Here is a 27279-nt window from a genome sequence, read left to right on the forward strand (position 1 = left end):
CTTCTGCTGTTTTTTGTAATTATTAAGTATCTGAGGACACATCTGAACTCAGATCCTCCTGACTCTAGGGTTGGTGGTCTATCTACTGCATCTACTGCACTACCTAGCTGCCCCTCAGCTTCTACTCAGACCTTCAGATCCACACCCCCCCCCCCCATTTACCTCTGGTCCCTCCTACAGAAGGTCTTCCCAGACTGTCTTAGTTGTTGGTGATCTTCACCCCCAGATTGCTTGTATTGACCCTACAGGTCCTTGGTGTAGACTTACCTCTGCACAGGTCATTTCCTTGCAGTACAATTCCCCAATACTGAGTTGAGCAGAGGCAAGGCACAAAAATAAAGGACTCCTCAAAGGACCAAGTTACTACCTGCCAGTTTATTTCCCATGTGCTACCCTTCATGAGCTGTTCTTGCTCCCGTCCCACTTCTCTACTGATGACTAATGGTCAATAGTTAAGACTCCCTCTTTTACCATACCAAATATGAATTTGGTCTTCAGGGTAAACAAAGAAGAAACACTTATCTTTATTTCCTCACCTGCACAGGATTCTCACTTCAAGCCTCCCCTTGCCTACCAGGATATTCTTTTTACCACTGTATTTGCAAGTTTCCTCTTTAAAATCTATTTTTCCCCCTTAAAATTTGAGTCCACCTATCCATGGTGACAATAATAATAATAATAATAATAATAATAATAATAATAATAATAATAATAATACCCCTGCAAGAAAGAGCCCAGAATCTGTTCTTTAGCAACTTAAACATTAATTTCATGACAACACTGAGCTGACTTCCCTATGTATTAGTAAGGTCCAGAGAAATGAAGTGACTTGTCCAAGGATTTAAGACTAGTGTCATGGCAAGTCTGGAACTCCAGGATCCTGATTTCAAGTCCACTATTCTTTATACCAAGTTGAGTCTCATCAACTACATTCTGTGGGTGATATAATGTGGATTTGCAAGAGTTACAAATGAAAAGTACCCTCTTTCAGGGGCAGCTAGGTGGCATAGTAGATAGAGCACCGGCCCTGGAGTCAGGAAGATCTGAGTTCAAATTTGACCTCAGACACTTAATAATTACCTAGCTGTGTGATTTTGGGCAAGTCACTTAATCCCACTGCCCTGCAAAAAAAAAAAAAAAAAAACAACCAAAATTTGCTTTCCCTTGTTACACTAGCTGATTTCTAAGCAGATCACACCACTTATATTGTTATAATGAGACCATAAGAATATCAGGTAAAAAAATGTCAGGTAAAATTCAGGACAAAACAATTCACAATCTGTACCACATGGGCCAAGTTTTCAGTTACCTGCACTGTCTGTACTTGTGGGGGATGGATTACTGAAGATGACTGAGCAGTCTGGATGACCCCCTGACTTTGTACTTGTTCTCCAGGAAGATGTACAACTGTCATTGGTGCAGCTCCTCTTAGTGACATCTACAAATAAATATAAATTTAATTAACAGAATATTTATTTTACCTATGCATAAAAAACACACAAAATCCTAATAATGGGAATTGTATATATTTGAGCCTTGTTATAAATTACTTTTTGCTAGTTTGGAAAACAGCAAAGGTAAAAGGACTATTACCCCCTGGAGGAATCATTACCCTCCTCCTATTCCCTATCCTTGCAAGAAAGAACCCTGAATCTAGTTCTTTAGCAACTTGAACATTAATTTCATCATAACATTGAGCTGATTTCCCTAAGGTTCAGAGAAATGAAGTGACTTGTCTAAGGATATATGACTAGTGTTAGGGGCAAGACTGGAACTCCAGGATCCTGGCTTCAAGTTCAGCAATCTTTCCAACTATACCAAGTTTAGTCTTATCAACTACATTCTGTTGGTGATATAAAAATGACTAGGATAGAGTTTTTGCACTTCAGGAACTTACAATCTAATAGGGTAAAAGGAATAGGACATAAATGATTATAATTCAAATTAGACATATACAAAGTATTATTACTATGAGGAGAAGCATAATGTAGAAGAAATGAAGGGAAAGAACAGGGCACTAGGAAAGGTTTCATGGGAATGACTCCTAAAGGACAAAGAATTACATTCTAGGAAGGGAATACACTAGGAGTATACTTGGTTTCCTTTCTTTTTTTTTTCACAGCCAGGAGAAAAAGCTAGCAAATCATTTACTAAGCTAGTTGGAATAATGATGCTTTCATTGCTATAGTTGGAGATCAAAGGCACAGAGGTCAGTAGAGGAGGGTGAATTTAGGAACAGTGAATAAGTATATTTTGGCTGGAACAAAGAGTTCATGATGGAAAATATAGAGAAACCTGGAAAGTGAGGTTGGAGTTAGACTGTGGAGGGCCTTGAGTGCCACCCTAGAAGCCTGATCAAATTACACAGGCAGGAAAGTGAAAGTAGTAGAACGAACGGTAAGGAATAGAGAGAGGGGCAGGGCCAACAGGAGGCTATTCCAGGAATCAAGTATGAGAAGAAAAGCAGTGGCTAAGGGAATATAAAGAAAGGGACATGAGATGGAACTATAAATACACACAACTTATTAGCAATTTATTATCCCTTTCCTTTTGAATCCAAAGATGTTGTAATATCAGAATGGTGGGAATTGTAGGTAGATTTGTAGATAGAGTAACTGTAGGTAGAGATACCATTCATATCAGACCTGGATGTTGATAAGACTGCCTAAGCGAGGTGGGGGGGCCCAAGAGGGTCAAGGATGTAGCCTCTTTGGTATTATTTTATAAACAAAAACAAACCCAACAGTTGACACAAGTGCAAGACCCTCTACTTTGGGGCAAGGGCTATGGCAAAGTTTCTTTTGGAGTCCCTATGGCTTAACACAAAACATATATAGTAGCTTAAGAAATACTGATTAAACAAACAAATGTTCAAACTCCAGGAGATCAAAGAACATGGAAAGCAAATTGCCTGCATTAATCAGGATTTACCAAAGCATCATAAATACTATTACCCTTCACTAAAACTTCCTGTCAATGAAAGTTTCTCTTTTGCTATTAAAGAATTTAAACAATTCTAACCTTAGTCATATGAATTTCTTAATGATATTTTATGACAAGAAATTCAGAAAAATCATCACACTTTTTAATGGATGTTTTCATATACATTAAAATTCAAAAGAAAGATAATCAGTTTCCATTCAAAACAAAATTATGAAATCCATAAAAATAAGACTTTCTAAGTTTAATGAGATATTAAGAGACAGATAATTGAATTAAATTAATGTTTGCCCACTAGTAGTCAGGTACAAAGTCTACAAATCTGTTACAGTAATTTCATAGAATCACAGAAAATTTAAATGTCATCTAATCTAATCTACTCTCCTAGTCAAAGCATGAGACTTCTTTTATCAAAATCAAATTGAGAGGGCAGCTAGTTGGCTCAGTGAATTGAACAACAGCCCTGGTGTCAGGAGGACCTGAGTTAAAATCCAAACTCAGACACTCAATAATGACCTAGCTATATGACCCTGGGCAAGTCACTTAACCCCATTGACTTAAGGGAAAAAAAACAAAAAAATCAAGTTGAGGGCCTAAACACTTCTAGGTACCAGAAATTCATTATTTTATATGGTAATACCTCTTTCATTTTCTGATATTTCTTTTTTTTTTAAGGTTTTTGCAAGGCAAATGGGGTTAAGTGGATTGCCCAAGGCCACACAGCTAGGTAATTAAGTGTCTGAGACAGGATTTGAACCAAGGTACTCCCAACTCCAGGGCCAGTGCTTTATCCACTGCGCCACCTAGCTTCCCCCATTTTCTGATATTTCTAATTGTTAAAAAGTTCTTTCATATATAAGGAGTCAATAAATAGTTGGCTTCCTTTAATTTCTACTTTTTTCCTTCCTCTCTCTGAAACTATTGAGAAAAAGTCCAATGCTTTTTTCACAAGATAGTCCTTAATTTAAGATTTGTACAATACTTTCCCAAATCATTTTCCCTTATAAGAAAGGAAACTACATCTTCTTAAAATATACCACAGGCAATAAAGTAATATCATTATTAAACATATATGCACTAACTGGTATAGCACCCAAATTCTTAGAGGAGAAGCTAAACAAATTGCAAGAACACATAGATAGCAAAACTATAATAGTGGGACCTCAACCTTCCTCTCTCAGAATTAGATAAATCTAACCACAAAAATAAACAATTTTTAGAAAACTTAGGATAGATCTGTGGAGAAAACTGAATGGGGACAGAAAGGAAAATACCCTTTTCTCTGCAGTACATGGCACACTCACAAAAATTGAAGCATGTTCTAGGCAGGGCTGTCCAAAATGCAGCCCACCTGTGGGTTTACAAAATGTTTTAATAAACGAAGCTGAGCTACTACAGAGCTCTCACTAAAATGGTAAATCAAAATATATTGTCTAGTGTTTCAATAAAAACTTAAAAGTAATGTTGGACAGCCCTGTTCTAGGGCATCAAAACCAAAATCAAATGCAAAAAAGGCAAAAATATTAAAAGCATCTTTTTCAGAAAATGATGCAACAAAAATTACATGAAATAAAGGGCTATAGAAAGATAAACTAAAAATTAATTGGAAGCTAAATAACTTAATATTAAAGAATAAGTGGGCAGCGCAGTTAGGTGGCGTAGTGGATAGAGCACTGGTCCTGGAGTCAGGAGGACCCGAGTTCAAATCTGACCTCAGTACTTAATAACTGCTTAGCTATGTGACCTTGGGCAAATCACTTAACCCTACTGCATTAAAATAAAAATTAAAAACAAAAAGAAGTGGTTTAAATCACTTTCCCTCTCCAGGATTCAGTTCCCTCATCAGCCAAGTCATTGATTCTTTTTGAAAAAAAATGCAAGGTATACTCCATGGCTTCTTTTCTCCAGGCTAATATGAATAATTTTCAACTATTTTTCATAGAACATTAGGATCCAAACTCCTTTCACTATTCTAGTCACTTCCCTCTCTCCAGATATAGCTCATCAAGGTCCCTGTACCTGAACATAACTAGATGAAGTCAGACCAGTGCAGAACACAATGGAACTATGGATTCTTCTTTTCCAGAACATTTTTTTAAAAAAATTAAGCCTTAGTATACATGGGGGGAAGCAGTCACATGACCAATACTAACTAATATTAAGCTTATGGTCAGCTAAAACTGATCTTGCCACCTATGAGAAATGGCATACTCCAGTGAATATAGTGAATACAGATTTGGAGTCAGGAAAACCTGGGTTCAAATTCCAATTTAGATACTAGTTGAGTACCCTTTGCTGTAAAGTCAGGGTTGGTTTCAAGTGGCTTTAGTCTTTTACAATTCTGAATTTATGATTCTCTATAACTTCTACCAAATTCCCCTCAATCTGTATTTCTATGATAAATTTTTAAAATTTGGGTTCATGTATAGTTTAGGCTCATTATTCCTATCTATTAAGATCTTCCAGGACCCTGGATCTTTTACTCGGTCCTTCCAGCTGTGTCAACCACATATGACAACTGTCCCGCTATGCTTTTATCCAAGTCACTGAGGAAAATAACAAAAAGGACACTGTTCTGTGGCATGTAAGGAGAAATGCTTATCATCTAGTAGCACCATAAAGCACAGAATCCAAGGTCTGGTGTCAGGATGACTAGAGTTAAAATCAGGCCCCAGACTAGCTGTATGACCTTAGGCAAATCACTTACCCAATTTCCTCAATTGTAAAGTTGAGATATTAAAAGTTCCTATCTCCAGGATTATTGTAAAGATCAAATGAGGTAATGATGAAGAGCTTACCACAGAGTCTGGCACATAATAGGCATTATGCATATTATTCCATTGCATTGACCTCCATTAGCTAATAATACTACACTGCTCAACAACTACCTGATTTGAATATCTTCCAGTTTCTCCATCTTGTCCAGGAGAATATAAAAAGGGTCTCTTCACCATAAGGAAATCCTATGTCTATGGCTCTTTATCTCATCCACCAAGTTAAAAATGGAAATGAAGTTACTTTTTTAAAAAAAGAATACTTAGCTATCTTAGAATGACTTCATGTACTTTAGTCATGCCAGAGTCTAGTAATCATTACTTCCATTCCTAAATACAAACTATCAGTTTAATAATTTAGTTAAGAATTACTCTGGAAAATAGATGGAAGGATCACTAAATTTCATTCTTTAACTTTGAAAAAAATCTACTGCATATTGATAATTAGCTGAATTTAAGATTTATAACTAATCAAGTTTAGAAGAAATGCAGAAAACTGGGAAACAATTTTTACAGCAAGTCTCTCTGATAAAGGCCTCATTTCTCAAATATATAGAGAACTGAATCAAATATATAATTATAGAAGTCATTCCCCCAAATGATAAATGGTCAAAGGATATGAACAGGTAGTTTTCAGGTGAAGAAATCAAAGGTATCTATAGCCACTAGAAATGCAAATTAAAACAACTCTGAAGTACCACCTCATACCTATTAGACTTGCTAATGTGACATAAAAGAAAAATGGTAATTGTTGGAGGGAATGTGGAAGCATTGCAACATTAAGGCATTGGTGGTGGAGTTGTGAACTGAGCCAACTATTCTGGAAAGCAATTTGGAACTATACCCAAAGGGTAATAAAACGCTATACTCTTTGATTAAGCAGTATCATTACTAGGTTTGTATCCCAAAGAGATAAAAGGAAAAGGACCTAATTTGTACAAAAATATTTATAGCAGCTTGCTTTGTAGTGGCACAGAATTGGAAATTGAAGGGATGCCCACTGACCAGGGAATAACTGAACACATTGTGGTATATGATTGTAATGGGATCTGACTGTGCAATAAGAAATGATATGCAGATTAATTTCAGAAAAACCTGGAAAGACTTATACCAATGGATACAAAGTGAAGCGAGAAGAACCAGAAGCGTATTGTTCACAATAATAGCAATACTGTATGATGCTCAACCAAGAATGATAGCTATTCTCAGGAAAACAATGATCTAAGACAATTCATGATAAAAGATGCCACCCACCTCCAGAAAAGAACAAATAGAATCTGAATGCAAATAAAACAATACTTTCATTTATTTTTTCTTTTCATCTATTTTCTTTCACAAAATGACTAATATGGAAATATTTTTTAATGAATAGCATGATTACACATGTATAACTATTAAATTGTTTACTATCTGAGGGATGGGGGAAAGGAAGGGAAAAAATTTGGAAATCAAAACCATTAAAAAACAAATGTTCAAAATTGTCTTTATAGGTATTTGGGAAAAGACTAAAACATTAAATTTTTAAAAAATTATGACATTATATTCTGTGAGTAATGTATAAGCCTTGAAGAGACAAAATTCACTACGTGAAACAATTAAGTTTCTCAGATTCCTGTTAGGGAGATATGCTTGAACAGGCAAATACACAACCTATTATGTAAATCACTGAATACTTTGCTGAAAAATTTGACTGAAGTCTTTCAGCTAAGTTAAGCTACTTAAGCTGCTAAATGATGAACTCTTATCTTTTTATAAAGAAAAAGGTATTGGGGGGAAAAAGGAAAATAAGAGGTAAAACTTGTAAAAGGAGGGTAAAACAATACCTAAGAACAATAACAACTATGAATGTAAGCAGATGAACTCATACGTAATATAGAAGAGGGTGAAAAAACGGATTGGAAATAAAAACCAATATATATATACCCTTTACAATGTACATATCTGAATTAAATTAATAGTTAAAATGAAGGGCTAGAGTAGAATCCATTATACTCTGGTGAATTGAAAATGGTGCACTAATGTTCTTGGAAAAAATGACTATACTAGATAAATGCAAATTAAAGCATCTCTGAGGTACCACTTCACATCTCTCAGACTGGCCAATATGAGCAGAAAGGACAATGATCAATGCTGGAAGAGATGTGGGAAATCTGGGACACTAATACATTGTTGATGGAGCTGTGAACTCATCCAACCTTTCTGGAGAGCAATTTGGAATTATGCCCGAAGGACAACAAAAATGTGCATACCCTTTGATCCTGCAATACCATTACTGGATCCATACCCTGAAGAGATCATGAAAAAAGGGTAAAAACATCACATGTACAAAAATATTCATGGCAGCCCTGTTTGTGGTGGCAAAGAATTGGAAACTGAGTGAATGTTCATCAATTGGGGAATGGCTTAATAAAGTGTGGTCTATGTATACGATGGAACATTATTGTTCTATTAGAAACCAGGAGGGATGGGAATTCAGGGAAGCCTGGAAGGATTTGCATGAATTGATGCTGAACGAGAAGCAGAACCAGAAGAACACTGTACACCCTAACAGCAAAATGGGATAATGATCATTGCATCAGGGCAACAATCAGGCATGATTTTGGGGTATCTGCAATGAAGAATACCATCTGTATCCAGAGAAAGAATTGTGGTTTGAACAAAGACCAAATTTAGACCTTTAATTTAAAAAAGCAAAACAAAAACAAAACATGTTATCTTATTATGTAATTTTTCTATCTCTTATACTTGATGTTTTTTCCTTAAGGATATGATTCCTCTTTCTTCACATTCAACTTAGATCAATATATACCATAGAAACAATGTAAAGACTAACAGACTGCCTGTTGGGGGAACGAGATTAGGGGAAAAATTGTAAAATTCAAAATAAATAAATTTAAAAACAAAAGAAAAGGTGACTATAAGGACAGTTAAAAGATATGCAGAAAGGACATATTATGATTCAAAGCAATAAGACAATGAAACAATATTAAAACTAAGAATACATTTAACGGGCAGCTAGATAGCAGAAGATACATTCTGGGCCTAAAGTCAGAAACACTCTTTTTCCTGGGTTCAAATATGACCTTAGACACTTACTAGCTTTGTGATCCTAGGCAAATCACTTTACCCTGTTAACCCTTAGTTTCCTTGTCTGTAAAATGAACTAGAGAAGGAAATGGTAAACCACTCTACCATCTATGCTAAAGAGTTGGGCGTGACTGAACAATGATAAATATATTTACTGGCTTATCATCTAAATACAAAAAGGTAAAGGTAAATGTAAATGAAACATAAAGAGAAATCAACAGTAAAATAATTTTGGGGGGGAGTTCAATGTATTCCTTTCAGACCTTGGCAAAACTAAAAGGATAAAAAGAAAAAATACTATAAGGGCCAGACCATAATTTCACTAAAGTTAGATAAGACAACCTATCAATTACTGAAAGAGAATCAAAAAGGATATAAATATTTCTAAGGTTAACAACACACCCTAACAAAAAAGATGACAATGTGCAATGACATAAAGAACTTCTAAACAAATACAGAAAAGCAGAAGTATTAATCATATCATTTGCTGTCCACAGTATACTAACACTTTAATAAAAATGTCGAAAAGCTTTAAATTTTAATGAAGAATTACAGAAGAAATAAATTTATTTTTAAAAATTACAACAATGAAACAACAAAAACTTTTGGGAATAGCAAGAGCAGTCCCTGTGGAAAACTATCTACCTCAACATTTTCATTAATTCAAAAGAGAGAGGGGTGGGGTGAGAGGGAGAATGAATTGGGCATGCAAGTAAAAAAACTAGACTGTTAGATGTTTTTTTTTCCTTGAACCAAATAAATACAAAAATAGAAATTCCTAAAATCAAAGAGGAGAAAATTCTTCAGGAGTGATAAATAAAAGCAGGAATTTTGATTTTCTGAAAAATAAAATAGATAAATCAATATTAATCTGATTTTAAAAAATAAACTGGCAAAATTAAAAATTAAGGATTCACAACAAATAATAAATATTCTTAGAAATTATTTTGCCAATTTTATGCCAATACAACTGATAACTTAAAAGATAAATACTTAAAGATAAAAAAAATTTTGAAAAACTGAAGTTTTTGCACCAAAAAAAATGCATTTAAGAGTTACAAGGGAAACAGCTGAAGAAAATGTTTTCAACAAATTTCTCTGATAAAGATCTGATACTTCCAATTGCCAGTTCCTACCCTTTACTCTGAATACCCTCACCTACTCTATCTGTGAGGTAGACTTCCTGGGCTTCACAAGATTCAATATCACCATGTTCCACATGGCTGGACAGCAAAGGATAGTCATGAATAGTCTAATCACCTGCATCCCTCAATGGACTTCTCTCCAGTCACTATATACATTTCTCAAGGGTTAGACTTCTCTCACTCTATCATACTTTCCCCACTGCAGTATTTATGAGTCCCCATTATATCATTATACAAAGTTCATTCTCATTTACCCCCATCCACCTTCCATTCTCTTCTAGGCTGGCCTGCCTTCATGATGGTACTTAGAACCCCATCCCTTGATCTTCAGCTCCTCAGTAGAATCTGTCTTTGAGGACAAGGACAGGTGTTTTTTTTTTTTTTTGCTTGTATCTTTCTCCCCAGTACCTGGCACAGTTTAAATACTGAACAAAAGCTTATTTTCTACACATTCCAGCTCTACTCCTCCCTCCCACTGTGGGATGTGAAATGCCTGTTCCATAGTAAAAACACTTTCTTTCATATGACCTTCAATTTCTTCAACTCATGGAGACCTGGTTCCCTCTTCATGACCCAGCTTCCCTGGCCACCCTTTCCAGCATTGATTAGTTGCACTTTCAACCATATCTCCCCTTACTCCATGATAGGAGAGACAGAATATTTTTTGCTCAATACTGTCGTATCCAGACTCCTCCTTCCTCTACTCCTCTACTCAGTAATTTCTCCTCCTTTACAATTCATTCAATCCATATTGATCACCTAAAAGACATTCTGGAAGTTCTTAGTTACCTTAGTTACTTAGAACATTTTCCTTCTTTCCTCAATGAGTTCAGTCTTTTCTTTCCATTTCTAGCCCTCAAGATAGAGGGCTTCAACATATATACTGATACTCCTTAAAAATCCAAACTTCTCAATTCCTCAATTTACTCAGAAATGGTCAAAGCCTTTGATGATCTTGCCCTTAACCACAAGTAGTGTACTTTCATGCTGATTAACTCTGAAATATTTATCTATTCATCTTTTAGCATTCTATACCTCTTTCTGTCTAATCACATTCTTCATCCTTATTACTCTTTCCTTCCCTAATCTGACCTCTTGGTGAATCAAGACTATCATTTGCTTTCAAATCCCTTGTTCCCTTATTGTCAATCATGTCATGCCAGGTTATGCCAACTTCAGAAGATTCCCATCTACTGCCTTTGCAGCTATTCCCATACTAGTGAAATCACAAAATATTGCTGACCAAACTCTACTACGAATTTATACTACATAATCTCAATTTGGAATTCATTGCAGCAAGGCAATACTTTTTTTTTCCTTCCCTTATTCACCATCTCACTGACCAAAGCAGTTTTTCCAAATCTTTTTATCTTTCATCAAATCTCTCATGACATTTCAAGTCCAAGAACAAATCATATTTCACTGAAAAAACTGAGGCAGTTTACCAAGAACTCACCCTTCTCTCCTCCCCATCCAGCATCACTTAAATATATATTATCCATCACTTTTTCTTCTGTCTCATGAAGAAGTAGCACTTCTTGGCAAAGAAAACCCTCTATATACACAAATGATCTAGTTTTATCCTGTCTTCTTCAGCATACTGTGTTCCCTCTATTAGACCAATTCTTAATTGTCAGTCTCTCTCAGTCTAACTGATGCTTCTCTATGGCCCCCAAACATCCTAAAGTTTGTCTCATTCTTAAAAAAAACTTTCATCTGATCCATCCATCCCAATTAGCTATTGTCCTTTATCTCTTCTCCCTTTCAGGTCTAAATTCTAAAGATTTAAAAGGCCATCTACAGCTGGTGCCTCCACTTCCTTTTAACTCTCTTTTTTGCTTTTCTTTGAATTCTCAGAGCTTATTATAGTACATGGCACATCTGAAATGCTTAATAAATTCTTTTTGGAATGACTCATTCAAACATCAAGAATCTCAAAAAACAAATAGAATGGAAGCAGGGGATCTAACACGACCAAATTTTAAATAATGCTATAAAGAATCATCAAAATTATTCTGTACTGGGGGGCAGCTAGGTGGCGTAGTGGATAGAGCACTGGTCCTGGAATCAGGAGGACTTGAATTCAAATCCAACTTCAGACACTTAATAATTGCCTAGCTGTGTGACCTTGGGCAAGTCACATAACCCCACTGCCTTTTTAAAAAAATCCAAAATTATCCAGTACTGAATCAAGAGAAGGAGTTAACCATTGGGAAAAAATTAGTTAGGGAAGCAGCTAAGTGGTACAGTGGATAGAGCACTGGCCCTGGAGTCAGGAGGATCTGAATTCAAATCAGGTCTTTAGACACATAACAATTACCTAGCTTTGTGACCCTAGGCAAGTCTCTTAACCCCACTGCCTTGTTAAAAAAAAAACCTAAAGGAAGATAAATTCAGCAAAATGAGAAGTTAAACAGTCAAATGGGAAGAAATTTATCACTATTTACAAAAATTTATGAATTTTTATGGTAATTTCCTAAATTTTACAAAATTTATGAATATTTATAATAAGTTTCTCCAGAAATTGATTTAACTATTAGGGAGGGAGTCATTACCTAATAAAGTCAAATGATATAAATAGGAAATTATCTAAGGCACAAATCCAAGCTATCAAGACAATGAAATAGCACTCCAAATCCTTTTAGAGAAAATCAAATAGAAACTTCTCAAAGGTTCTCTACCCTGTAGATTGACAAAAATGTCAACTGTGAAGGTAACAAGTATCAAGTTTGATCTGCTGATTGGGCTGTGAATTGATTCAGCTATTCTGGAAAGCAAATTTGTATTTCTTTTGGCACAGTGATCATTGTTTTTATTATCATTATTATTACTATCTTAGGTTTTTTGCAAGGCAATGGGGTTAAGTGGCTTGCCCAAGGCCACATAGCTAGGTAATTATTAAGTGTCTGAGGTCGGATTTAAACTCAGGTACTACTGACTCCAGGGCCGGTGCTGTATCCACTGTGCCACCTAGTTGCCCCCTTAGTGATCATTGTTAAGTTTTACCCCAAGGATATCATAGAAAGACCTGTGCTGTTAAAAACATTTATAGTAGCTTTTTGTATAAGCAAACAAAACTAAGGATGTATTCATCCATTAGGGGAATATATGAACAAATTATGGGATGTGAGAAAGAGTATTATTATTATTATATTGTGATGAAATATAAGGTTTCAGATAGACCTAGGAGATTTATATGCAAATTTAAGAGGCAGAACTGGAAGAACAATTTATATAATAACACAGTAAAGAAAAACAGATAATATTCAATGACTCTGATCTATATAATAATTAATCATGTTTTCTGAGGACCAATGATAAAATGTTTTCAACCTCCTGAGAGTAGATAAACTCAAAGTGCAAAATGAAATATAGTATTTCAGAGGTAGTCAATGGGGGATTTGTTTTACTTGACAAGGTATTTGATACAAGGGTTTTTGTTATTTTTTGTTATATTTTGTTATATTTTTGTTATATTTTGTTATATTTTTGTTATTTTTTTCAATTTGGGGAAGTGGAGGATTGAGAGAGGTGGGGAAGAAGTTAAGATTACCAAAATTTTAAAAAGAACAGTGAAGTATTTTAGAAGATGCACAATAGAAGAAAACAGAAGGAAGGTCAGTCAGCTGCATTGACCTTCCCTCTGTTTTCTTCTATTGTGGATGACAACTCCAAAAATAAAATGTTGAATTTGTGGCATATTTAGGAGAGAGAAACAAATAGTACATTTGTGGCTGCATGCATGTGTAACCCTCTTCTTTCACTTTGAATATGTTCTTATTTAGTATTTAAGTTCACAATAAATTGTTTTTAAATTTATCTTAATAAATATGACCATCCCTGCGTGTAGCTGAGGAATAGTAATAGAAGATGAATAATAGATCAGAGAAGTTGACAAGACTGAGGGTTAAAATAGTCAAAGGATCATTAATATATATATTTAAGTCTTCTATTTCAACAGCAATATTTGGATGGAAAAAGAAACGAGGCAGGGACTAATGGTTTGTCCTTCATTTTCAAAGACCATGACATCAGGGAGGTGGTTCCATATCAAGCATATGAATTGGATTTGAGTGAGGGGGTGCAGTGCGAAGTCACCAGCCTCATTTTCTACTCCAGAGCCAGTAGGGGTCCAGTCTAGACCTGAGTCTATCCTAGATATGAATCAGGATGGCTGCAGATGGCCCTGGATGCAAGACAAAGTTAAGTGACTTGCTCAAGGTCCTACAGCTAGTAAGAGTCAAGTGTCTGAGTCTGGATTCTAATTACAATCCTCCTGACTCCAAGATCAATGCACCATGAAGCTGGACTAAATTCACTGAAAAAGTTAGATCCAAGGGGGTCAAGAGAAAATAGCCATCTGAATCTAAAATGACTGACAAATTTGCATAGTATGATAAGGACAGGAGAGTATGAAAGTAGCAATGGAAAACAAGCTATATTAACCAAGCATTAGGGGTTATAAGAGAAAAAAATAACCAATCTGGCAGGGTCACCTGGGAAGTGATGTCAGAAGGAAGCCAATGAGTATGGTATGGTATATAAAGAATAAGTTCTGAGGGAAAATTTGTTAATTATGGAGCAGGCTTTATAGAGGGCACAGAGGAAGGGATGAGAAGATTTTTCTGAATGGGGGTAGACTGAGCTAGATGGGAATGAGTGAGCAGGCAGGTAGGGTTGGAAAATTTTTTTTAATCCTTCATTTTCAAAGACCATGGTATCAGGGAGGTGATGCCATGACATGCACATGAATTGGATTTTAGTGAGGGGGGCTGTTGTCACTAGCCTCACTTTCTCCTTCAAAGCCATCTGGGTCCAGGGCACAGTGAAAGGGTGTTAAGATTTTTTGCATGGGGGTGGGTTGAGCTAGATGGGAATGAGTGAGTAAGCTGGTAGGATTGGGAAAAAGAGTTTGCTATCCAACAGGGGAAGGCAAGGGTAGGAGAGGGTAAGAATGTGTTAATTATTGGGAATGAGTCCAACTGGACTATGAGAGGACAGGAAGAGATATACTAAGAAGAGAGTGTATTAGAGGTTAAGATAAGTCTTTAAGCTTGTAGCAGGCAGAGTTGGGTGTTTCATAAGGCCATGAGCGACAGTCTTCATGGCAGGCATGCGTGGACAAAGATAGGGCCTGGGGAGATTGGAGGCTGTATGCAAAAAGTGAGGCCTGACAGTGAGTGATGTGTTCATAAATTTGCAAAGAAAAACAAATGTACTCATGGATCCTGGTCTTTCCTCTATCCTCTTCAGCATCTCCAGAAGCACACTGTTCTTTTATCCCACTCACTGAAGCTCAGCAGACAGGGTTCTTAGCAAACATTACTACTGTACAATGGAATCTTAGTGTAAAATCTATATACAGCTAAGTTAAATCACACTTTATATTAGTCAGCTAATTAAAGTTTAAGTAAACAAATTTAGGTTGCAAATACTAAATCCATTCCAATAATTCCTTCATATCATTTCCCTTTAGTTTACAGCACCTTTATTAGGCTCTCAGTCTTGATGTGATCTCACACAACAGGTATCCTCAAAAAGTATGCCTTATCTGATTGTCCAATTCAGAAACACTTGGGAAGGAAAAATTCTGCCATACTTGGGGATCTGACAAGCATTCTTAATGTCAATAATAATAATAATAATAATAATAATAATAATAATAATAATAATAATATGCAGGGTTAAGGATGAACCATTTAAAGTTGTTTGCTAATGAGTTTTTACAGATGTCAATCAGGAAAATAGTAGAAATCATCTTTAAGTGCCTGAATTCAAAATGGTTGTATGATAGAGTAGAAAAAGAACTGGTTTAGAGTTAGAAAGTCCTTTGTGCATATTCCATTCTGACACTAACACCCACCATGTCATTCTGTATGAGCAAGTCAACTTTCTGAAGTCTCAGTTTCCTCATCTGCAAAATGGGGACAATAGTTTGTTGTGAAGAAAGTGCTTTGTAATCTCTAAAGCTCTTTATATACATCAGTTATACAACAAGAAAATGATAATTCTGCTTTTAACAACTGCTTCCTCTAATAGTATAGAAAATTATTTTTTTTCTTTGAAAAATTTACTCCAAATTTTCCTTGGCATCCTTTAATAGAAGGTCTGCTAGACAAATACAGTTAATTGATGGATGAATTTTATAAATTGTAGTTTAATTATACATTATCATTTGACAATAGGCACATATGATTGGGCAAACTCTTTTGAGGGACTATGAATCTTATATGGGAGGCTCTGGAATGTTCTGAGATTTAATATTGTCTACAAATAGGAAAAACTAGAGTACTTCACCATCTACTGGGAATTCTTCTTTAACTTAACTATATACCAGATATTCTTAGAATACAAAAACACCTCTGAGAAGAATGTTTTTGTTTTTATACTGTTTTATATTTTATTTTTATGTTCTATTTGATATTAATAATAAGAGGTTTTTTCCTATTACCTTACATTTAAAGGAATCTTATATAATTTTGATATGCATGGGAAACAATTTATTGGAAGAGTGCCTTCTTTTTAAATGTTTCTTTTTTTAGGTTTTTCAAGGCAAATGGGATTAAGTGGCTTGCCCAAGGCCACACAGCTAGGTAATTATTAAGTGTCTGAGGCTGGATTTGAACTCAGGTACTCCTGACTCCAGGGCCTGTGCGCCACCTAGCCGGTGCTGGGAGAGTGCCTTTTAAGGTAGCATTGATAGATCAAATGAGATAACAAGGTGCTTTTCAACTCTACTGAATTGAATTTCCTTTTCTGGTTAACAGCCAGTAAATTTGAATTGCTTTATTGTATTTTCTAAATCTTTCATTCAATTGTGTGATGGTAAAGATGTGGGTTAATTCTGAAAAATGTCTTGTGTAACCTTGCTTGTTGCTCTCTAATATCCTCATAAAGAACAATAGATATATGGGAAAGTAAATGTAAGTCGGTAGTTATTGATGTTCTGTCACCTTTTTAAGGGTAAAAGGTAGGTGGCAGGGCAGCTAGGTGGCACACTGGATAGAGCACCGGCCCTGGAGTCAGGAGTACCTGAGTTCAAATCCGACCTCAGACACTTAATTACCTAGCTGTGTGGCCTTGGGCAAGCCACTTAACCCCATTTGCCTTGCAAAAAAAAACCCCAAACACCTAAAAAAAAAATTAAAAAAAAAGGTGGGTGGCAGTATAATATAAGGCTCAAGATTTTTTCCACATCTTTGGTACCTTTCTCTCCTACACAGTACTTTGAGAACTGACCCTTTAACATCATGGGTATCAAGGAATTTTACTGTGTATATTTGGTTTGGCTCAACTGCCTTTTCTATTTTTCTATTTTTGATTCCCTTTTATAACCTATCTCTCCCACTCCCACTCACGTTTCCAATATTCTTATACCTTTCAGACTTCCCTTTTAAAAACCTTCCTTGTACTCAGTGACACCCACTCCCTTTGCCAGTCCTCACATTAGATAATCCATTTCTCAACTCTGTACATTTTCACCCCATGCTTAGAATGCCCCCCCGAGCTGTGCCTTCTGCCTTCTTCAGTTTCCTTAAGTCCCAGTTAAAATCCTTTCTTGCTTTCTTAATGCTAGTACTTTCCATTGGTGATTATTTCCAATTTAGCCTCTATAAAGTTTGTTTGTACGTAACTGTTTGCATGTTGTCTCCCTCACCAAGGGAGAGCAGGGACTGCAATCTGCCCCACTGATTAGCACAATTTCAGTTACATAGTAGGGATTTAGTAAAAGTCTAATGACTGCCTGATTCATCAATGTCCTTTGCAACTTCTCGAAGAAGAATCTCTGAACCCTGAGGTGGTGACTCCACTGTCATTCATAACAGAAACAATTTGTATAGAAAACATTACAGATCTTTTTCACTTCTAACCTTTATGTTGTCCTTATTTCAGTTTCACCTTCAGATGCTTTTGATGTGTGTTCATATAGTCAGGACTCTCATCAAACTTCGGTTTTTTCCTTTTCTATGACTTTTTTTTTTTAGGCTACACTACCCATAATCTTCTACAATTCTTTTCTTGATGACTGCATAAATAAGTTTGTATTCTACACCAGTTTTGCCCTTTGGCTGCCCTACCTCTTTGCTAGTCAAATAAGTCGAGTTTGCTGACTTAAGGGTAGTTTTTAGGTCTTTTTGGATTTCTTGTTGTGACAATTTATGAGTTGTTTTGGGTAAATGGAGAGGAAGATAAAAACGGCACTGCAGAAATTGAAATATACCTTAACAAGGGGATGATTGGATGGGCAACTAAAGCAAATCTCACTTTCCTTCAGTCACCTAGAATCCCCCCCTGCCCCATCCATCACAGGAGTAATAAAGTAGTGTGAGGAAGCAGCATGGCATTGACCTAGGAGTAAGAAGGCCTGGGCTGGAGTTGAGACTTCCATACACAATAAACAAGAATACTACTACTTGTACTTCCTACTTTACAGGATGTGTTATAAATGACAGTAATGCAAGGAATTAATGCTAGTCATCTGAGATTGAATATGCCCATGTTAAAATAATTTGTTCAAAAAAATGCACTGGTCAGTTTGTTAAGTAAAAACAATGTAAATGCTTTATGACTGACATGATCGTCATCTTCCTTTGAATAATGTGGGGAGGGGAGAATGTCAAACAAGTATCCATGATAAACCTTTTTTAAATATGGCTAGTTAATTTACAAAAAAAGTTACAAAATATCTGCTTCAATTAATTCTGTTAAATAAACAATCAAAACTTCCTCCCTTCTTTGCAAAGGTTTAAAATATTGAATAATCTATTTTTCTCAGTTGATGTTTTAGTTATTTTTTTGCTGGACTGCCCCCTTCCCCATTTCTTTTTCCTGAAATTATGTTTCTATGTGTAGAGAACTGATATATAAATGAAAATGCTATAAGGATACAGATTTTTTTTAAATTTTCAACATTTTCTGAAGTGATTGCAAATCCAAGTGAATCCATATCACTGATTTGAATGTCTTAAAAATGAAGCCTGTCTCTAGACTGTGAAGACTATATTACAACATAAAAATTATTTTTTCCATATAAAAGTACAGTTTTCCTGATAAGATCAAGTGCAAATCCACTCATGAAAAATTATCATTTCATACAGTTCTACCCATTGGTAGTCTTTTTAATCACTAGTACTTTAAAAATTTGACCCAGTGGATTAATTTCAATACAATATTCTTTATCATTTCAAAATTACAGAAACTGACCCATGCTTTACCTGTTGAGCAATGTGAGAGATATGAGCACCCTGTACTGTTGTACCTGGTTGTGGTGCTGTCTCTGAACTGTTACTTTTGTGGGAATCTTCCATAATCAACTATAAGAAAAAAAATTCAGTTAAAAAGTTAGTCTTTGGATGTTATTCTTTTTTCAAATATGTCAGGATATGTGGTTTTTTCATGCTATTTATAGCACCCATATTTACAGCTTTAAAAACTGCTCCCAACTATAACTTTTACTATGGATATTTATGAAGAATGTTTAACAAATGGCAAGCAAAAACATAAATGACCAGTTTGTCACACCTAAAAATGTTTAAACTAACTAGAAAAAGATTTTCCTAAAGAATATGATACTACATAGCTAAATGAGTTCATAGGCTTTCCATTTTCTAGGCTAGGGAATTATTTATATTGGTACTTTGCAATATATGAATATTTCTTAGGTCAAAGTTGAAAGAAGCAAATTTTGCTATCTCAATACTACTCTTATCAGAAGTTGTGTGGTTTGGAATAGAATGGAAAAAAGTTACAGCAAGATTAAAGAATCAAAAAGTGCCAGTAAGGAACTATCAAGCAAGAAGGTTGAGTTTTTGTTTTTTGTTATTTTAGGGGGCCACAGGAGCAGAATGAACTGGGGCAGGTTCTTGAGTAAGGATAGAAATGGAAAAGTATAAGGGGGAAGGGAACAAACATTTATGAGCACCTACTATGTACAAGGCAAGCACTTTGCAAATATTTTCTGTGTATCTATATTCTTGTCATTAGTTTAAGTAAAGTAAAGATAGCATGTAAAGTCCTTTGGGTCCATTTCTTTGAAGGAACACAAATATAGGAATTTTATTTTCAACATTTACATGGAAGATAGTATTTCTAATCAAACATTTAATGTTGAAAAAGTAGCAAGTAAAAGAAATGTTAAATGATACAATTTTAAGATCCTATCTACAATTCAGTAAGTTCAGATAGAAAAAAGGCATAGGCAAAAGGTATTTTCACATTTTCACTGATCATAGACCAATTTTTAAAATTCTGTTTCAGAAGACAGAATTTGAACCAAAGCAAGTAAACAAAAAAGAAAGGTATAATAGATTGGGCCTTGCAAGATAAAAAAAAGAACTGGAAATTACTTTTCTTGCTCATTGTGACTCATTGACTTTTTCCTTTCTTAAGAAAATCAATTAAAACTCCCATAACTAGTGGAAAATTAGACCAGTAACAGGATAACCACAGAAATATTCTTGTCTGCCTGCAAATGGTGTTTTCAGCACTTTAACAATGAATATCCAAAGGAATAAAAGGTAGTTAATCATACGTGTGTGTGTGTGTGTGTGTGTGTGTGTGTGTGTGTGTGTGTGTGTGTATAAATTTCACCTTAATAACCATGGGCAAGTCAATTAACTTTTCTGAGCCTCAGTTTTCAAAAAGTGGAGAAAAACATACTTTCTCTAACATGGCTAAAGTGAGGAAAGTGCTTTGCAAATCTTAAATTGCTATAGAATATTATAGCAGCTTAAAATGATATCAAGGGTATGGGGTATTTTCTCCTATTCCTTTATTTTTTTAATCTTAACATTTTATATATAAGATTAGTATACCATTTGAAATATTATGCAAAACATTTGTTCAACAAGGAAATTTTCTTGAAATACAGAATGGCCAATGTAGTGGTACATACCTGTAATCTCTACTACAAGGGGAAGATGGAGTTGTAGACTACTTGAACTTGGGAATCCTGAAATGCAACTGGGCTAAACTCATCCTGACTAAAGTCTGCCTCAGCATGGTGAGAACCTGAGAGTGGGGAGATCACGAGACTCCATAAGTAGTGGAGAAAGCACCCTGCTCAGAAACAAAGTAGGAACCAAGTTTCTAAGATGATCAGCAATGAACAGGCTAAGTAGATGCTATGCTTCCAGCCTAAATGAGATAGGGAGGAGGGAGAAAGGAAGACCCAAAGCACACCTAAATCATCGCTTCTGGCAAGTTGAAGTGGGCTAACCAGAAAAACATAATGGGAAGAAGGAACACAAAATATCAAATTAAAGTGCCAAATTCCAAGACAATCCAGCCTGATGAGTAACTATAAAGAATAGACTGGTTGTTATATTAAGCAAAAAATTTCCACAGGTTGGGAATCAAAAAAAGTCAGTAGGCAACAACTTGAAATAATTGATTGGTTTTCTATGTGCCCTGTGGAAACATATGTAACACCAAGAGAAACTTCTTATGAAAGGATAGACAGCAACAATAAGTGGAGGGCTGAATCAGGAAGGAGTAAGCAGAGGGCTTTCTCTGCCAACCCACCTAACCTGTTATTATCATCGTGGCAGAAACACACAGCAATAGGAGACAGAAGCTTGCCCAGGTATGCTTGAGACTAGAGTTCCTAGACCTCCCAATTGCTGGATTCTTCTGTTTTTATATCTCCTTTTTTGAATGCAGGTCAAGAAATAGTAAGATGTTTCGGCCCCAGACCGGGAGACAGATTACTCTTCCTCAAGCTTATTTGATAATCTTGACAAGCAGATAATCTTGAGTGTGAGAGAATATTTCTTTAAAAAACATGCTTCTCAGAAGAGACCAGGATGATCTATATGAGATCGCACATCTAGAAGACTAAAGTCATACCATGATCAGCAACTCACCTATCCTCCCTGACAAAAGCCACGAGATATTCAAGAGATACAAAGGTGAATGGGACATACTTGTTCAGCAGTCTCACATTCTTTTTTTTTTAAAGGTTTTTGCAAGGCAATTGGGGTTAAGTGGCTTGCCCAAGGTCACACAGCTAGGTAATCATTAAGTGTCTGAGGCCAGATTTGAACTTAGGTACTCCTGACTCCAGGGCTGGTGCTCTATCCACTGTGCCACCTAGCCGCCCCTCACAAAGAGTCTTTAATGGGCTATTCTGAGCATTTCATATTTCTCTATGTTTTCCTAGGAATTCTTTGTGTGGGCTGCATTTTCTGTGAGAGAGAAAATAAAAAGCGATTCCCAACCTCTGTGGGAGAAAACTACTATAAGTTATACAAACTGCAAAATATTAACAAGTCAAAGAAGCTACTTAAAGGTCAGACCCTCCCAAGATATAACCAAGACTATGTGAATGCTGAATCACTTAAGGAAACATGAGTAACTAATATGTGTCAATTGGCAAGCCATTTGACTTATTCAGCATCAAATTTCTTTATCTCCAAAGTGACATTACAGATCTAGGTGATCTCTAAGCTCCCTTCTGGAACTAAAAAAAAATCATATGATTCTAGACTTACCTATAAGACAGTAAATTAAACTGAGACTACTTTGGAAATTACTGAGCAGAATGGCAGGTGTTTGAAATTTTTTTTCTTTTTATCTGATTGGTTGGTTGGGTATATAGAGCCCCAGTGAGGAGCTTCTCTACCAAAAACTGAGAACACATTCTATATGGCTGAGTCTTAGAGAGCTGTTCAACATAAGCAGCAGTTAAATGACTGGCCCAGGATCACATAATCACAATGTGGCAAAACTGGCAATTTCACATTGCTCTCTACACAACAGAAGAAGCTTCTAGAGCAGGAATAGGGAACTTATTTTTCCTGCCAAAAGTCATTTGGATATTCATAAACATCATTCACGGGCCATACAAACGTATCAATTTAAAAATTAGTCTGCTATATTTGTTCAAACATTTAATTAATTCACTCCTAAAAAGCTCCGAGATTTATTGAATTTCAAGTCCGGCCTGAAGTTGTTCCAGACCAAATGATTTCCCAGGCCTGGCCAGACATTACCCACCCCTGTTCTAGAACAATGACCCACAGGTAACACACTCATAAAGCCTTGAATTCAAAGACAATGGCAAGACTTTTTTTTTTTCCACAAAAGAGAACAAGCATTCAATCTGACTATAAAACAGATGAACAGTTGGCATCTGATTAAAGCCTATTATAGCTCATCTTCCTTTGGGAAACTAGTCCATTCCTGGGAAACATGACCCCAAAATAAACTCTCCTGCCCTCATACCCTTCTTTACTACTTTATCCCCTGATTGTTTGTCTGCTGGTGAAGCTAGTCCATCTTACAGATGAGGAAACTGAGACAAATAGAGTTAAGTGACTTCCCCAGAGTAACATAGCTAAATAAGTTTCTGAGATCAAATTGGAACTGTGGAAGATAAGTCAAGGTCCAACACTCCATTCACTACATTTACCTATCTGCCCTTTAGGTCACTGGATGGCACCACCATCCCAGAAAGGAAGATTCATAAGTTTTATAGAGCTATTTAGTATAACTGATAAGACTCAAAGATCCTGAATTAAGAAGGGACATATCTCCTAATAAGGTTTACTTAATATGAATCTCTGATATCTAGCTCCAGTCTGAATGGAAGGCTGCTCCCTTGATGGACAAGCCAGAACGAGCTTTTTCAGATCCCACCTTATGTTAATTGAAATTATAGGGCAGCTAGGTGGTGCAGAGGACAGAGCACCTACCCTGGAGTCAGGATGACCTGAGTTCAAATCCAGCCTCAGATACTTTTTTTCTGTTTTCACTTTTTTTATTTTTCACTTATATGTAATGGGAATTTTCAACATTCATTTTCATAGTTTTCTCTTACCTCCCCATCCTAGAATAGCAAATAATCCGACAATTTATACATGTACAATCATCTTACAGATTTACATACTGGTCATGCTATGAAAGAAGCTGTTTTCACTTGACATTTTAGATTCAATAGTGTTTCTTTTTAATGTGACAAATGTTACTCATTTTCTTTGATCCTCTGTCTCTTTTTGGGTGTCAGACACTTATTAATTACTTAGCTGTGTGACCTTGGGCAAGTCACTTAACCCTATTGCCTTGCAAAACCCAAAAAAATAAAATAAAATAAAATAGTTGAAATTGTATAAGAATCCCTCTCCAAACCTCCATTTTGGAAGTCTGGTTTTCTAGTCACTCATGCTTGCATACTCTAACAAGTTTAAAGAAATTTTAATAAAGTGAATGTTAAACTAAAAAAAAAAAAGAAAACAAAGTATGCTACTGTAGGTAAACCACTCAATCTTTCAGTGCCACATCAAAAATTCCTGGCATTTATTCTCTATATATTCCTATGTCATAAGCAAGTGAATTGGATTTGAGTTGGGGGGTGCTGGTGCTAGGCCAACTGGGTCCAATGATCAGATATCAATCAAGATGGCTGGAGATGACCTAGATGCAAAGCAAATGGGGTTAAGTGACTTGCCCAGGTTCAAAACAGGTAGTGTCAAGCATCTAGTAGATTTGAACTCAGGTCTTTCTAACTCCAGGGCTGGTGCTCTATCCACTACACTACTTAGCTACCCTAGTGACGACGAAGTGGAAATTGAGGGGATACCCATCAAGTAGGGAATGGCTGAAACAAACTGTGGTATATGAATGCAATGCAGTGTTATTGATCTGAAAAAAATCATTAAGTGGCTGGGACTTCAGAAAAGCCTGAAAAGACTCACATGAACTGATGATGATGAGTGAAGAACCAAGAGAACATCATTGTTGCATTAACAGCAACACTGTCTGGTGATCAACTATAATGGACTTAGCTTTTCTCAGCAGTTCAGTGATCAAAACAATTCTAAAAGATTTGTGATGGAAAATGCCATCCAAATCTAGAGAAAAAAACTATGGAGTCTGAATGTAACCCAAGTTTACTATTTTCACTTTTTAAACTTTGTTTTGTGTTTTCTTCCCCTATCTCATGGTCCCCCCCCTTAATTTTGATTTTTTCTTTCAGTTTCCCCATTGAATGCAAACACCTAGAAAGTAACCAGTATCTTTATGTCTTCAGGACTTAAGATAGTGCCTGGCACATAAGAGGTGCTTAATAATTGTTTGATGCTAGTTGGAGGGGCTCAGTTTCCCTTTCTACAAAATTGCAAGTGTGAAACAGTTTTGTGAATCTTTCAGTGTAAGTAAATTAATGGGGTTCCACTGAATAGCAAACTTACTCTTTTCTTAATTACTACTTAGTGATTCTATTGTAATGTATTCTATTTTATGTATTTATTTTTGTGTTATTGTTCAAATCATGTTCTAAAAAACAATTAAGAAAAAACTGAAGGTCCTCATATCACCAAGTCCTTATAAAAATTTAACATATTTGGTCCACACAAGCATAAATTATTGTCAAGAAAGTGAAGAGAGGGGCAGCTAGGTGGCTAGAGCACCATCCCTGGAGTCAGGAGGATCTGAGTTCAAATGTGATCGCAGACACTTAATAATTGCCTATGTGACTTGGGCAAGTCACTTAACCCCACTGCCTTAAATAAAAAAATAATTTAAAAAGAAAGTGAAGAGAACTACTGAATTCTGCAAACTTGTGCTGAAAGAAGTTTAAGTTTTAAAAGTACAAGAAGAATTGTGTCAAACCCTGTAGAAAAATAAAAGCACATAGCTTTAAACCTGGAAGTTTATAGGTCATCTCCAACCCAAGTAACCCAAGTTGCCCAAGTAACAGGACCAGAATTAGAGCCAACAGAAAAACAATGACCTTAAATCCAGCACTCCAGTCTAGTGTAACAGGCACACCTCCAGTTAGTTGGCAGGAATGGATGGAAATGCATCATATGACTGAAAACTATTACTACATCATTACTACACTAGTTGGGATAATGAGGTAAGGAAAAACTCTGTTTACAGATTCCTCTATATGGATTTTTTTTTTAGGTTTTTGCTAGACAATGGGGTTAAGTGGCTTGCCCAAGGCCACACAGCTAGGTTAATTATTAAGTGTCTGAGGTCCCATTTGAACTCAAGATACTCCTGACTCCGGGGCTCGTGCTCTGTCCTCTGTCCCTTCTATATGGATTTATTAGCATCTCTACAAGATCAGAACTTGGTCAAACTCCCCCACCTAGAGTGCCCAGGAAGATAACTCCCACTAGTGAATATGAAGGGGACAAGGACAAAATTCCCACAGTATGGGCCTCTCTCTACCTGGGTTTGGATCTCCATAATGGGTAGGTGTTTTCTACAGCTAGGAGATCACAGATCCATTAGTTTTTAGGAGCTTTTCAGTCGTTATCCTCAAAGGGATAGCATAGCACGTTATTTATTATTTAGCATCAGCAGTAATCATCATCATCTTTAATTTTACATAATGGCAATGGGGCATTGTGGGGTTCAGGCAACCCAGCACCATGGGTTAGGTTCCCTAACTTAGGGGACACAGGAAGCAAATAGCGAGTTTGACCAGGAGTTGCACAGAATTCTGCCTGCCGGGAGAAGTCAACTTCTCTTTCTTCCCATATCTGAAAAATGGGGCTAATATAATAAAGAAGTTGGGGTGAACTGAGGTATCAAATGTGATTATGTGGCTGAAGCGATTTGCCAATGTTAAAAGTGGTGAATAAAGAGTATCAATATCTCTTGCTACATGTGTATGTGTATGTGTGTGTGTGCTCTCACGCACACTAGCTCTCTAACCCCCCCCCACCGGGGGTCAGTGTGCTTGTAAACAAGGCCCGGCCACTAGGGCCCCACAGTTCGGAGTGCGCCTGGGCCAGTCCCTTCCCGCGGCCCGCTCACGCGCACGGAAGACTCCGCGGCGGCCCCTCCCCGCGCCGCCCGGCGCTCCCGGCGCTCCCGGGGCGGGGGGGAGGGGAAGGCCGCCCGGCCCGCCCCGGCAGGGAGGGGCCCCCCAGGGTCCCCCTCCCCGGCCCGGCCCCCCCCCGCCCCGCGCGGGTCACTCACCTGAGGCCACTCCCGCGTCACCGCTCGGCTTCCCTGGGCGGGAACTTCCCCTCCCCCGAGAATCGAGCCCCGAGGCCGGCTGTCTCCCGCCCGCCGCCCGCTCACCCGCACGGAGGCCGGGCCGGCTCGCAGCTGGGCGCCGCCGCCGCCGCCGCGCTAAGCCCCGGCACGCAACGTCTCCAGCGCGCTGGGGGCCGCCGACCGCGGCGGCATAGTCCGCTGGGCCCGAGGCTGGGGGAGCCGGGAGGGGGAGGGGACGGGACGCTCGCCGCCTGCGAGCCGCCGTCCGACGTCACCGCGCCGCCCGCGTGACCCGTAGACGTTGACGTTGGGCGCCGCGCTCGGGAGAAATCCCCGGCAAGGGGGCGCGGGGAGGCCCGCGGGGTGCGGGTGCAGCCCCA

General features: G+C 37.1%; 1 protein-coding gene across 3 annotated transcripts in view; it reads right to left on the reverse strand.

Annotated features, from left to right (window-relative positions):
* Nucleotides 1-27003, reverse strand: part of ATF1 (activating transcription factor 1) — a 40253-nt gene extending 13250 nt beyond the window's left edge. Inside the window, exons 1-3 of one of the 3 annotated variants that reach the window (XR_012476120.1) lie at nt 26879-26987; nt 19162-19260; nt 1310-1438 (exon numbers count right to left, since the gene is read on the reverse strand). Coding sequence is in view for 2 of the 3 variants with exons in the window: in XM_074225927.1 (XP_074082028.1) it covers nt 1310-1438; nt 19162-19254 (222 nt within the window). In the remaining variant the exon portion in view is untranslated. Of the gene's footprint in view, nt 1-1309; nt 1439-19161; nt 19261-26878 lie in introns of all 3 variants that reach the window. The other 2 variants (XM_074225927.1, XM_074225926.1) reach the window with 2 other exon arrangements.
* Nucleotides 27004-27279: the final 276 nt, after the last annotated feature.

The sequence above is a fragment of the Macrotis lagotis genome, chromosome 2 (assembly GCF_037893015.1).
Source record: "Macrotis lagotis isolate mMagLag1 chromosome 2, bilby.v1.9.chrom.fasta, whole genome shotgun sequence".
Taxonomy (NCBI): domain Eukaryota; kingdom Metazoa; phylum Chordata; class Mammalia; order Peramelemorphia; family Peramelidae; genus Macrotis; species Macrotis lagotis.